Here is a 14,128-nt window from a genome sequence, read left to right on the forward strand (position 1 = left end):
AACTAGAAGAATGAAGCACAAACATAGAATAGCCTGCTGTGTTGAGCATTATGTCAAAAGGATGGATGCTGTGTTCTAATCAGTAACAACATTGTGATGAGGAATTGTTGGCATCCCTAGGCAGTGCTGACATAAATGATAAATGTAGCAGCTCTGTAGCAGTCTACCCCTTAATGACTTGGAGAAGTAATTGAAGGATTCACTAAGCCTCAAGGCCCTTCAAAAATCTTGAGGAGGCATGTAGCCAACCAGAACTGTGTAGAGTGGTACAAAGAATTGTGATGTGACCTTGTCTGGAGTGAAAACGTTCTCTGCAGCACTCCACAGAGCCACTTGTGCTGGTGCGACTTGCTCATAGCCCAGTGAAGGCTCCCCTGGGGCTTGGGCCATTTACCTGCACTGTTGGGAGGGAACTGTTTATCCATGGGCTTGCCCAGCCAGCTGGCTGAATCTAAGAAAGGTGAGATTTCTCCTGTTGAGTAATGCTTCTTATTCCTCACCTCTCTCTTCAAAGTCTCTTTGGAAGGGGAACACCAGTAATATGGCAGTCTTCACATGCTCCCCTAAAGAAAATGTTTGTGCACTGGAGAGGAAGGTGTTTGGTCTTATCCTCGCTGCTGCTCTTTGGCTCAGAGAGGACCTTATAGATGAAAAGGTTTGTTCTTCATCAGAGTAATGTTGGAAAAGTTTCTGCAATATAGGAGAGGAATGGAAGAATATGTTTCAAGAAGTCTAAGGCAGGAGAGGAAATGAACTTCTGGGAAGACCAAAGAGTAGACAGAGATCCAGTTGCTGACCAATAATAGAAAAGTTGCTGAACAGGCACGGAGTTTGCCCAGACCTCTTGCAGATCTCCTTGCAACTGGAAGTTTCTGAGTTGAAAGAAGGAGGTGATGCCTGTGGCTGCTGAGGTATAGCAAGCAGGAGGAGCAAAATTGTTTTCCTACTCATGTAATTTCTATTTATCTTACCAGTCAAAAATTGTGAAACAGAGAAACTCAGATATTTAGGTCTAATATTTGAACTAAGAAAATGCGTACTTTGAAATTCAAAGCTCTTTTGATATTTCCAGTGTGCTCACCTCACAGAAAATACGTAAATGTTTCATGTCTAAGACCAGCCTGTTTTCTAATCCAAGTGCAAATATGCAGAAAGACTTTGAATATCTTTTTACAAACCTTTACATTGGAAACTTTCTTTACTAAATCCCTACCAGCGTGTTAAATTCCCTGTCCTGTGCCTCTGCTTTACCCTGTATGAAAGTACATGGTATGGATATTTTATAGTTGCTGATATTTAGGGAGATCATCATGATGATATCTTTTAATTATTGGAATAGTCTGAGGTATTGTCAGATTTTCCTGTGAGCTATTATATAATTGAAAATGTTAGTATCTTTTTCTGCTACCATCAGAAGTATTTTCCTGTGATGAGTTGCTCCATCTGCCTATATGCTACTTGTGAAAAAACCTCTAGCAAAACTGAGGGTAAATTATCTCTAAATGACATATCAAGCATTAATGAGGGAAATGCAGGTTAGTAATAACTTGTCAATTTCAGTAAAGAATCTATAAAATATACCAGCTGGGGTCCTGCACAAATCCTATAAAAACGATGTATTGCAGAATTCAAATGGAAATACACATAATACCTGAGAGACATAACCCATTCTCTAATGTAACTGCTTGGTGTGGAATACACAGTTATCCTACTACCATAGAAGGACTAAGAGAGAGGAGTGGCAAGATGTTTCAGTGGCTTAAACTGCAGTGACATAGCAGTTATCTAAACCAGGGTAGACCAGGATCTGTGCTAGCTCCGTGGTAGTTTTGCGCATGCTGATTCCAGAATTATTTTGGATTTTTTTCTAACCTTTTGAAATCTTAAAGGAAGAAATCCAGAAATTTCATGGCTAGTGTAAACCTGATATCTGGAATTGCTTTATAATGAAAAAATTCAAACTAACCCAGACTGTTTAAACAGAGGTCCAGTATGACATTTCAGATCCATTCATGTCACCCCATGATCCCACATCACGGTAGTCCTGATACTAGTGCAGGAGGAAGAAATGTAGCTTATTGTTCATGTGGTTACTCACTTTTCTGTCATTTGATGTACAGAACATGACACAATTCTCACTGAATGAGGTAAAAGTAACACTTAGACAGGATCTCAGCTATTTAAACCTGAATTTGCTGTGCTTCCTAAACGGACTGGAAGAAGGGAGAAAGTGGTAGTAACAAGATGGGATGGAGGAAATAGCTGCTTTCTGCAGGAAAATAACTCAAATATTGCTTTTTCCATGACTTCCTGAAACCTATGGTTAAACACTAAGGTTATAAGGACGAACTTGTAATTACTGTACAGGCATGCAGGAGGGAAGGGACATTTCCCATGCTGTCCCATAAGGTAATTGCTCCTGTCTACAACAAAGAGGACACTGATTCATGTTCCCTTAATCCACATCGTTCCTTTGTATGCTGGTACATTCCCCATCACTGTCTGAGCACCCTGAACAGAAGCAAGGAGGAGCTGACCAGAGGCTGCCCAGCTCTTGATGGTGGATATGCCAGAACAAATAAAGCAGTGGTGATATTTTTTAAAACTTTACTCCTTCCTGATATGAGAAGCCATAGTTTGTGGAACAGAAAGAAGACTCAGTCAACTTTGCTGAATGGATTTTATATTTCTATTGCCTGTGCTACTAGTTGGGACTAACGCCTAAGGAAATATTGAATGAGAGCATAATTCTCCAAACACTGCAGCCCAATTCTGCATTGGAAATATCTTACTGGGATGAAAATGAACCAAATCTGCTAAAAGTTTTAACTTTTGAATAGAATTTTTTTTTCATTCAGATGCAATTAAAAACTTTCTTAATATTTTAAATTTGACAAATGTAACGTGATGGATTAGGGTATGGATCTTTTTTAGTTTCTTAAATTACATTTAAATTGAATTCTAGACTACCCTTATAGTTCTTCTTTGTGGCTGATAATTGCAAATATAAAATAATAAGAGAGTTTATTTTCTGGATATGGGATCTGATTCTGGGCAGTTTCCTTTTACACCAGCCCATGCTCAGGCCTTTTGTGGTTAAACAGCACAGTAAGGTGGAGGTGAGCCACTGACAAGTTTGCTCATTCAAGTTGTTTGTGATCAGGCTGTTTCCTCCTTTAACCAAAAAATTTCAGATTCTTTCACCATATTTTTTTATCTTGAGTCTTGAAGAGATTAAAGATTATTCATGATTTCTCGGACTTTATGTAGTATTTAATTTGATATGGGAGATCTTGAATTTCTCTTGCTCTGGGTCCATGTCAGCTTTGCATGATGACTGCACTGAAAGGGGTATCTTCATATCTTCCTTTTTAGCAGATAATTATTTGTGGAAAATTCGGTTTTGGGGGTTCTACCTTGTGTCTCAGCGTAAATATCCCCATGAAGAAACGCAATCTTGTATTCCTGTTTTAGCAAACATTTTCTGTTTCTTCTGCAAGATTACTAGTGCAATAAGGGCTTAGGTATGCTTCAAGCAGAATTTTTCTTTTCCAGTTGTGATAAAACTCTCACTAATCAGCCTTCCTGAGGACAAGTGTCTCATAAATCAAGTAAAAATGCCTGTTTTCCAGTGGAAGTTAGAGCGTTGATGCTCCATGCTTTCAATTCCCCGCTATTTTTATTTCCTTTCAATCAAGTGCACCTAGTATTGCAGACCTGCTGTTGCTGCACTGTCATATCATATGAGATTATCAAAGAAAGTCAACAAAATTATTTGAGACCTGTGCAACTTCACTCTGTGCCATCAGCTTTCAAGGAGCGTTCTCCCATTGCCTTATCTTTTAAAACTTATAACTTACATCTGGATGTAGACTGAAAGAGAGGTTAATGAGATCATATTGCTGTTGAGAAGCAGCAAAGACATGAACCATATTTAGCTCTTAGAAACAGTTTTTTAAAGAAGAATATTTAAAACAGAGAGTTGAAAAATTACTCTTGACTTGAAATAAATATTGCAGCTGCATAGAAGACATCAGAGGGATTCTATGACTAAATGGAAGAAACAAAGCTATATAAATATAGATATATATTTTTTGAATAGAAATGTAAGTTTGTTAATATGGTTAATCATGATTAATGCTAAAGTGGCCTGTCATCTGACAGAAAATTGCTTGTACTTGATACCAAGTTCAACCCAGCCAGTGGTTGTTGTTCTCAGCAACTGAGTTTGTTCAGTGTACATATTTTCCCACAAGGAAATGCAATCATTTCAGCATAATAGCACCTGCATCATGTCACTGTGCATTATGAACTCTAGCTCAGCCCCGCCTTCTGAAAACTGAAACAAAATGAAAAAGAAAAAGAAAGCAAGAAAAAACAACACAGGCCAGAACCTACAGCTTTTCTACTTCAGTGAACATTTATTACAATCTGAGTTGTGAATATTGCAGCTACCAAGCCCCAGCTACCTTATGCTCCAGGCTGGAGTCTTTAAACATCAGTGAAAAAGGCTTGATATGCTCTCTTCTCAATTTATCGCCACTCCGTAAGTCGATGGTGTGCTCTATTCGCTTGTTAATTTCCTCAGGCCCAGACTGGACATGCAAAGCTTGTGCAAGATGGTTTGGAAGCAGATTTATTGAATTTCTTGTTAGGGCAGCCAGAGTCTAGGGGAAAGCACATGCAAACAGAATAAACCTGCTGGTCCCCTTGGGTTAAAAATGCAATGTTTTAGTTCATGTTGCATTGCAAACCATTACAGCATTCCATGCAATTCATTCAATGAAATCTATAGAAGTGTAAAATAATAACTCTGTTCCACTAGACACATACAGTACATTAAGGGGAACATTTTAATGCCTTCTTTCTTACAGGCTAGGAGGTTTGCTGCTGCACTGAGCATTAGGACTATATTCCACTTTCCAAATCTGATTTTTAATTATTAAAGCATGCATGAGGGGGGTACACACACCAAAATCACAGCAGGATATCTGACTCAATGGTGTGTTTTAATAAATAAGAATTTAAGCCGTATAATACAAAACACACAACACAGGAGTAATGAAGTTTTTCTTATCTCAAAGTTACTGGATGTGTGTAGTTAAGGAACAGGTCACTTAGTCAGGAGTGAAGAAGGTGACATTTCTGATTACTTCAGCATGGGTTTTCAGATAATATGTTCTTCTTCACTACTGGTATATTTCAGCCAATCTACATTACAGTTAGGCTATATGATTTAATTTAACTGTAATTCATATTGGTATTTAAAATATAATCTCAAGTGCATTATTCCTTTGGTCATTGGACTAATCAGAGGAAAAAATGAAAATACTTTTGCTTCACAAAGGAATTCTAGCAGATATAGTATGAAAGGTGTTTCAATTTCAGCAAAGAGTTAGAGTTTGCTTTCATAAAGAGAATAACTCATTCCCATTTCATGGTGCCATTTCATGACACAAACCACAGTGAAGCAGCTCTTTCCCACTTGAATGGGAAAAGAAACTCTACTACTGTAATATTCCCAAGGGTTAAGAAATGTTAATGAATGGAAAGGATGTGAAACTTCATACATCATAGCGTAAGACATTCCAGCATTATTATGGGTGGGAAATAAAATTCTGCCAGAGAAAATTTATTGCACAGGTCCTTCCTGAAAAGGCCTTCAGCTCTATCTCCTACAGGGCATTGTTGAAACAGGAGATTAGGATGTTTTTTTCACCAGATGCCCCTGGAAAGCCAGGGGTGATACAAATTTTGTGATACAAATTCTTTTGTATCACAGGATGACATTGAGCAAATGCTATAGGCATGTTTCCCTTGTTGATATTCAAACTATAGTAAACAAATATATTCTAATGAATCATAGGCAGGACATTAAAACACAGGAAGGGTCTCAGGTACCCACTGCCAAAGCCCAGGTGACAACTTTCCTTACAGTCTTAAAATCAAGTCCGTGGACTCTACAGTCACAGATAGTATTTCATATTCCATCTTATCAACAGTAATTTAAGATCCCAAAATACAGGCAGAAAATCTTCTCTCTGTTTCAAAGTGAAAAGCAGTTTTCCTGTTTGTTTAGTAGAAAAAAGGCTTCAGTAGAGAAGGTTTGGGATGACACTCTACTCAAATCCTCCCTTCTTCTGTCTAGCAAATCACAATTATCAACATTAGGAGAAAAAAACAGTATCAAAGAAACTTTTCTCAAGCTTAGGTTTCAGATATGTCTGAATTCATATCTTGCCCTTGGAGGAAACAATCAAGGCAAGTGGATAAATGCTATATCATTACACACCGTGACACTACTTTAGTTTAAGTACTCCTGTCTCTTTTAAACTGAGTTAGGAAGAAAACCTTTTATCAATTTGTGGTGTCTGAAAGGGCATGAGTGTGTCTGAAGTCCCTGCTAAAGGATAAGATCACATCAGATGGTGGTGTGTAAATTGATTCCTCAGAATTACACTGCATTTCTGCTTCTACACTGCAAACAAGGATGGAGAATGTCCCCCCCTAATTTTTTGGATGAGCATTTTGCTTTATTTATACAAGGAAAATAATCTCAGTTCATCCTGTTAAACAACTATATTTTGGTTAAAATTCTATTTTAAGCTGTGATTGATATGAAGGCTTGTCACCTTGCTGAATGTATGAAGTGTTTTACATCTCATGGTAGATGAACATGACATAATATCACCACTATGGCCATGGTGCCTGTAGTATTTCTCAAAAATAGACTCTGAATTTGCATTTATATTCACAATATAACAAGGAAATTCATATTTTTGTTTCATCATTTTCTCTCCCTCATGTACATGCACACACTTAAAAAACCTGCTTCCCTGTGTTTAGCTACAAAAGCAATGAAAAAACATCATGCAAATTTATTGTCCCAAGAATAAGTTCTAACCACATTTTGTCTCTTATCCCCCTCTTTGCTCTGCATCTTTTAAGACTTCTTTATGCAAACACAAAGAAATATTGATTCTTCCTATTATCTATCCTTCACTTTTGTGAGCAGCTCTATGGAAGACACAGTTGTGAATTCTACAATGGGCTTTTGAAGTTTTTCTGATGCTGACAATAAGCATTGATCATACAGGAACAAACACAAAGTTCTGTTAAAAAAAAAAAAATCAAAACAACAAACCCTAGCCAAACTTGCATCTGAAACTGAAAAAAGATTAATTAAAACAAACAAATAATAAACCTCCAAGTTTAGACAAATTTTATAGAGACTTTACAAGATAGCTTAGATTAGATTTTACTTCCTTTCTGGGAAGTTTTCCTGCAAAAAAGTTCATGTACCCAGCTCTCAACAAGAAGGGAAATTTTTAATCCGTGCCATTTAGAAAACCTTAGGAAGGTTTTAATTTTTATTTTTCATACTGCAAGCATCATGTGGAAGGAAATAGGAAAATAAAAGGTCACATGCTTAAAAAGACAGGTTGCAGATAGGATTTAGCTCAAGAGGAAGACACCTAAATGAGGGTGTGTACAAGTTTGGTGTCTACATGCTCAGTGTCTAAACTTCTATTTCTTCCAATACACACTCCAGACACTTTCAGTTACCCAGTCATATGTATCTGTGGTCAGCAGAGATGCTTTGGGGACTGAAAAATAGTCAGGAGCCAGGAAATGTGGCACAAGACACAGGGACACCATGGTACCACTGGTCAGTGGCAAAGACAGCTGGGGACTGCTAGGGCATCTCAGCACAGAAATAACATCAACAATAACAATGGGCTAGCTGGAACACACAGGTACCTTGGCTTTGAACCGAATTCCACCCTTTTGTTTAGACCTGTCTGTCATCTTGGCAGTCTTTTAGTATAATTTCTGTACTCACTGTTAAGCTTCACTACTAAGGTACCCCTATAGAAGACAGACATTTTAACAAGCTGTTTTTTCTAATTCACATCCTGACAGGCCCATCTGCGTTACACACATCTTAACAACATCTTTTCCTCTCTGAAGCACTATTAAAATCACATTCTTGCATGTAGATAAAGACACTGAACTATAGCCACCTATCTCACTAACTCTCTTGTTAGAGATTATTAAAAATCTGGATATTTTTATCTCTCAGAAAACACGTTTCTGAATATTATGGACATGAAATGGCAAACCAGTTCTTCCAAAGACATCCACTTAGCTGCTCTGATTAGCTTGCAGTATGTCTTTTAAGTAGTAAATTTATACTTTCTTTAATAATGAAAATAAGCTGATGAGCTGGCACCTCCACCAGCTCATCCAGTGACCATGTTATGCTTTCAGCTACTCCTTTTCTAAGGCACATGGAGGAAACACAACTTAAACTGCCATTAATTCATTCCAGAGGAGGACACTTTTACTCTCTTAAAATAGAATAACTTCTGTCCAATTTTCTTTGCTTTAAGAAAGAAGCCCAGATGCTTGTTTCAATAACAGAAACCTACACTTATATTGGGCATATCTGAATTTCAGACAAGAACTTGCACCCTTGGCCTACCTCACGATCAGAGCAGGGGCACTTGGTGGTAACTGGGCTGTAGGTGTGTGTAGCTTTTGCTAATATCTGTGACTGCCTACATAAAAAGTGATTATTTGTTTCTTACTCACATAAACACATCTACAATTCACTGATTCTGCCTGCTCATAGAACACAAGTTCAAGGTAATGAGTGGGGATTGGGATAAATTTGAGTTTGGCTTAAGAACACCCAGAGATTTCTTTTCACATGCTTCCTGACATAACTGGAGTTAAGGGTAAGATACACGTGATCAATTGCTCAAATTTTGTTGTAATTTATATTGGATAAAGAAATAATTTAAATTCTGTTGGCAAATATTCAAACATACAGAGTGATTCACTGCTGGGTTGCTTCTACAATCCTCAAAGCCTGCTGCTGACAGTGACCTTTAAGCTGCTTAATTAGTGTTATTAAATGCTTATTCTGTCCAAGACTGACACGCCTCTGGAAAATGCTACTACATCCTGGTATAATTTAAATCTATCATCTGAATTTTTTTAGCTGAAATACATTATTTATGAGCAATACTGCCTACTGTCTCAACTGTAAATTAAAAATTACATATTAATTGAATCATACACAGAACAGCAGATTTTTAAAATCTTGTCTCCACCAAAAGGCTTATTGTTAAACTGTGTTATATAAAATTACAGCTTTCCCCAACACCACTTCAAATTCTTTAAAAAAACCTGTGAGAAACTGTTCTAAAAGTAGATTGTTTATTGCCATAAGAAAAGACATTTTTAAAGCTGTTAAGCTATGACTATTTCAATTACTTTCAAGGCCTTTTTACTAGTTCTAGGAGTTGATCAATAATTAGATAAACCCACTGATCCTTTATTTTTTTCGTTGTCTTTGTTAGCATCAAGGTCAGGTTTAGCTGAGAAAATAACCAAAAAATAAAAGCCAACTCTGCACAGATTTTTTTTGACTACAGAAATTAGAATATCTTAAAGGGAAAGAAATGGAGAGAGATCACAAGGTATTCACAGCAGCATGCACCCATAACTCTATTCCTAATGAAATGGCAATATAGAGACAGGTCAACAAAATACAGAGAATTCTCTAAGGCAGTGTACATGCAGATGCACAGATGTACAAAACATATATAAAAACAGGTGTTTTATATAACAGCAAACTGTGCCATGCTCCAATTCAGTTTGAAGAGATGAAGACACTGCTGTGGGCTGACTGATTGTGAAATTTTATCACTTCTGAGCACATTTGTGAGAAGCAGAAGACAGTTGACAAAAGCAAGACCTCCACACAACAATGCTTAAGGTTCAACAGACAGTTCAGACAAGTAGGAATAAGGATGTGCAGCAGAAGAGAGGATTTATAATGTCATTACAGATCCCTCAAAGAAAATGAAAGAAAGCTTCGGCTGGTCTTGCATCATAAAGACTCATCAATCTTCCAAGTGCAGTGAGAAGAGTGGAGTCTGAGAGCATTTTAACCTTTCCATCTTTAATTCCTCTAAACAGCAATGATTTTTTTACTGTACAAGAATTGTTGGGTCCCAGTTTGCTGGCAATCAGCCATGCAGTGCTTTTGGAAAATATCTGATCAGGAAAAGTTGCTATTATCTCATATCTCTATTGAGCTACAGATGTCCTTAGAGTCTAATTCATCTGCTAGTGAACTTTAATTGTACCTTAGAGTATGAGTTTTTAATTTTTTTTTTTTAAGTGAGAAATGAAGAACCTGACTTCACAAGGTGCTTTTTTTTTCCTTCCCTCATATATCAATAAACTATTTTATGTGTTTTCCTCTGGGAAAATGCCCTTTCCCTCATCCCTTTAATTTGATGGCCCAACGTTGAAGCCGTGCAATGAGAGCTGTGCACTTTGACTAGAATGTTCCAACTAGTTTAGTAACATTAGATTTGTTTTTAATTACTTCTTTGTGGAGTGGTTCAATTAAAACTGAGTCATGCAGCTTAGTTTTCCCAATTTCAGTTGGGAAAAAGAAAAAAAACCAATGAACCCCAAATCTCTGCTTCGCTGGCATTTTCCCAGTTTAGATACATGATTTTTCTGCCTTGAAACTATTTGTTCAATCCTCTGCTGTTACAGTACCTGTTAGAATAAAGGTTAAAGATGAAGTTGCCTCCTCTGAGGCCCCCATTGTTGAAGTGCACTCAATCATGCATTCATCTCAGTGACATTAAAGGAAGTTTGACTTACGTTTTGTTTTCCCACTATGTTATCAAATGGAAGTTCAGGGCTCCAGGATCCCTCGGTAAACGTAGCTCCACTGTTTCTCCTGTCAGAGGAGCTGACAGCCTCTTTCACAATATCTTCGGGTAAAGTCAACAGACTCTCCTCAGGTTGTTTAATTAAATAGGTCTCAATGTTATGTTTCCTCAGGAATTCATTGCGCTCTTTGCCGTGCCCTTCTTCAACTTTATAATCCCCATTCAGGCAGTCCAGAGTGGCTTTGGAGATGTGAATCCTCCTGCACAAGTGAAATAAGTAGTAGCAAATACTGACTGTGCTCTACTATACATAGATTAGAAGGAGGTTTTGAAGTCAATATTGTTTAACATCATGGATATATACAAGGTTTTCTATTGCAAACAATGAAAATTAAGTACTGCATTTAAAAACATGAGCTTTATTTGTGATCAAATAACCTCAAAATATGTTTACATCAATAAGAGGTCATTAATGCACAAAGTCCTGTCACAGGAAAAACACTTTGACATTCATACCTGATACCTTTGCTGATAGTTAATTGTTTAATGGGAGACCTTCCTGAGTAAAACTCTATTCTGAGTGAAAGAAAATGTACTTCAGGGAAGTATGTTGAGAGAAAAATATATGGTAGGCATTGGAGCAGTTTATGTGAAGGTCTTTAATTTCCTTCAGTTTCCCGAGGTAGCTTAAACATTTGAAATTAGTGGTCTGATTGCACCTGAAGTGAATTGGGGAAACAGGAGAACTATGCAAAGGCAAGCAGCATAATGATTTCTATTGAGCCTAGTCAATGAGTTCAATAAGCTTTGGCCAATGTGAAGTTGAATTTAAGAGATTACATGCAAAAGAGCTCAAATTTTGCAATGGTATGAAAGGAATTTGGATGTCTTCCATCCAAACCATTTTTAAGGAATCTTCAAGTTCCTGCATGTAGGAAACCTGCAGACACCTCTAGAGCCCATCACCATGGTTGGCTATGCTATGCTCTACAATGCAGCATCAAGAATGCAGTAAGAGTTGTTCATTAGGCATTTATCTAGCCCAAAGAAAATAGTTGTAGTGACTTTAAACCAGCTGATTTTTTAAACTTTGGGCGTATGTCATTTTGTGAAAGACAGACTTGCATACAGATTTCTAATACTCAGAGTGAGCTGAAATTCTTGATCTTTTCTTGATGACACACGCTATGTTGCTTTTCTCAGGCACCACAGTTTGGCTTTCTCCTGTGAAGGAAATGGTCCTAGCATGTCCCTTGGGAACGTCCTTCTGTAACTCAAACGATGCCAATACAGAACTGAAATGCATAATACTTTGATGCAATAAAAGACTATAAGGGCATATGTGATGCCCTAGTATGCATTGCTAGAAAATAAAGTGCTAATTGTATTTAAGCAGTGTGAGGTGCCCAGGGGTATCACAACTTGGCACAAACTGTCCATGTGGAGCAATAAATATCAACATCTAATTAAAAGACCAAAAATTTGTAGCCCAGCCATTTTTTAAGCTGTCTCACCTTCCCTGCTTCTTTCCCAGGTATTGTACAACTTTCTCTTTGTAAAGACATGCTGTATAATGATGACAGAGATTAGTAGTATTTTGTAGCGAAAAATCAGTGAAACTCATTATAAAACCCAGTAAAAATGTTTCTCAGATATCAGCAACTGTTGGCCTGGACTTAAACAGCAAAGCATGTGGCCTCTCAGAAAGATGATGAGTTTTCTAGCCTTAAGAAATCCAAATAGGCTAAACTGATTTAAGTAAAGTACTCACCAAAACTAAAGAAAAAAAAGAAAAAAGAAAGAAAAAGTGATACACTAGTTGCCAAGGTGACTATCTCTCTCTTTAGATTCAACTAATATAATTTAGGAAATAAGGCCTTGAAGCATGGATTTTATGATGGATATGATAGCAGCTTTACCAGAGTATGGAGATAGCTATTAATGTGATATCCTTAAATGGGCCAAATATTAATAAATAGGTGGCAGATTAGGAGTATTTTCTGCATTCACATTTTGTATTGCGTGATCAAAAAAACTTAAAATGTGGAGAGATATCTTTTAATTTTTTACAAATACAGTACTTTGGAACCTGGGTATTGAAGTCAAAAAGTATTGCCTGACCTACTCTTGAAAGTGTTATCAGGCCTGCAGTGTTAGATGATAGCTGTCATTGGGACATCATTGAAAACTAATTATTACCTAGGATTTATGCAATTCAGTACTGCAGAGTAATAACCACATACACTGAGTAAAAACTATTAGAAAATGGAATCCTGGCAATAGAATGTCACTGACTACAAGATCACAAGATTTCCTTCTCAGGTGCTGTGGACACATTTTTTGCTCTCAGGAAACAGGAAATTACCATTTTTTTCTCAGTGCTCCTAAGCGCCTTCCCCAAGGCAGCTGGTCTGCTGGTTTATGCTCCTTCTGTCAGGTGCAATTTCACCCTGCATCACCTGAGGTGGATGGGGGCTCAGGGGGACATGCAGGCATTGAGGGGAAGAGCTGAGCCCCTTCTTTCCTGCTCTCAGACTGGGTGAAAGGATGTTTCCCATCCTCCGCTGCCTCTCTCCACTATGCCCTCAGGAAAATGCTGCAGTGCATCTTTGGTCTTGTTTTACACCCTGAGAGCACTGCTCATAACCCTGGGGCAGCTTTCCTGTAGAAGCTGCTCTAGGAAAGGGAATGACCTCAGTATTACAACAAGTAGGGGGATTTGGATGCTGGTGGCAGGGAGAAGTAAGGAGAGGCTGAAATGAATTTAACTGATCTATTAAATCTGCTCTGCACACTAGGGAGCTCTGATGTAAATCACTATTCTGAGGGACTTGGTTCATTGCTGTCACATACAGGCTTTGTTCTGCTGGCACACTGGTATCCAGGAAATCACTCTGCTCTGACAGACTGAAAACCTGCCAGGCATTTTATCTGCAGCATTTTATCTGTGCATTTTCTGGGTTATTCATTAATAGGCAAACGACTTGCACACATTAACAGCAATAGACTCTGCTTTTTGCAGGTGTGAATGGTGAAACTTAGATGATCAATTTGCTCATGTGAACAAAGCATCCTCTTAGTCATCTGGGCTATCATGTGGGATAAGCGGCAGACAATGAAATTTTTTTTCTGAAATTTTATACTTGGGTGACATATGCAGAGTACAGAAGTTGTTCTCAAAGCATGCAGAATTTCATTTTCTGCTAATTCCAAGAATATCTATCAGAATAAAGGTTTACTATGTAGAACTGTGGAAAGGGTCTGCATTTGCAAAATATGAAGCAAATTTCCTTCCAATTTCCTGGGAACATGACAGCTCTGACAAGTCTGATGTGTGTGTAGGGAGGACAGCACATGACTCAGTTTTGATGACTTAAAATCTCTGTCATTCAAGGTGACAGAATCATTTAGATTTTTTTCCACAT

General features: G+C 37.7%; 1 protein-coding gene across 2 annotated transcripts in view; it reads right to left on the minus strand.

Moving 5' to 3' along the window:
* ADCY8 (adenylate cyclase 8) overlaps window positions 1–14,128 on the minus strand; it is a 116,889-nt gene that overhangs the window by 31,241 nt on the left and 71,520 nt on the right. Inside the window, exons 7-8 of one of the 2 annotated variants that reach the window (XM_038127809.1) lie at window positions 10,693–10,963; window positions 4,470–4,667 (exon numbers count right to left, since the gene is read on the minus strand). In XM_038127809.1, coding sequence (XP_037983737.1) covers window positions 4,470–4,667; window positions 10,693–10,963 — 469 coding nt within the window. The remainder of the gene's footprint in view (window positions 1–4,469; window positions 4,668–10,692; window positions 10,964–14,128) is intronic. The other variant, XM_038127810.1, reaches the window with a different exon arrangement.

This window comes from Motacilla alba, chromosome 2, assembly GCF_015832195.1.
Source record: "Motacilla alba alba isolate MOTALB_02 chromosome 2, Motacilla_alba_V1.0_pri, whole genome shotgun sequence".
Lineage (NCBI taxonomy): Eukaryota > Metazoa > Chordata > Aves > Passeriformes > Motacillidae > Motacilla > Motacilla alba.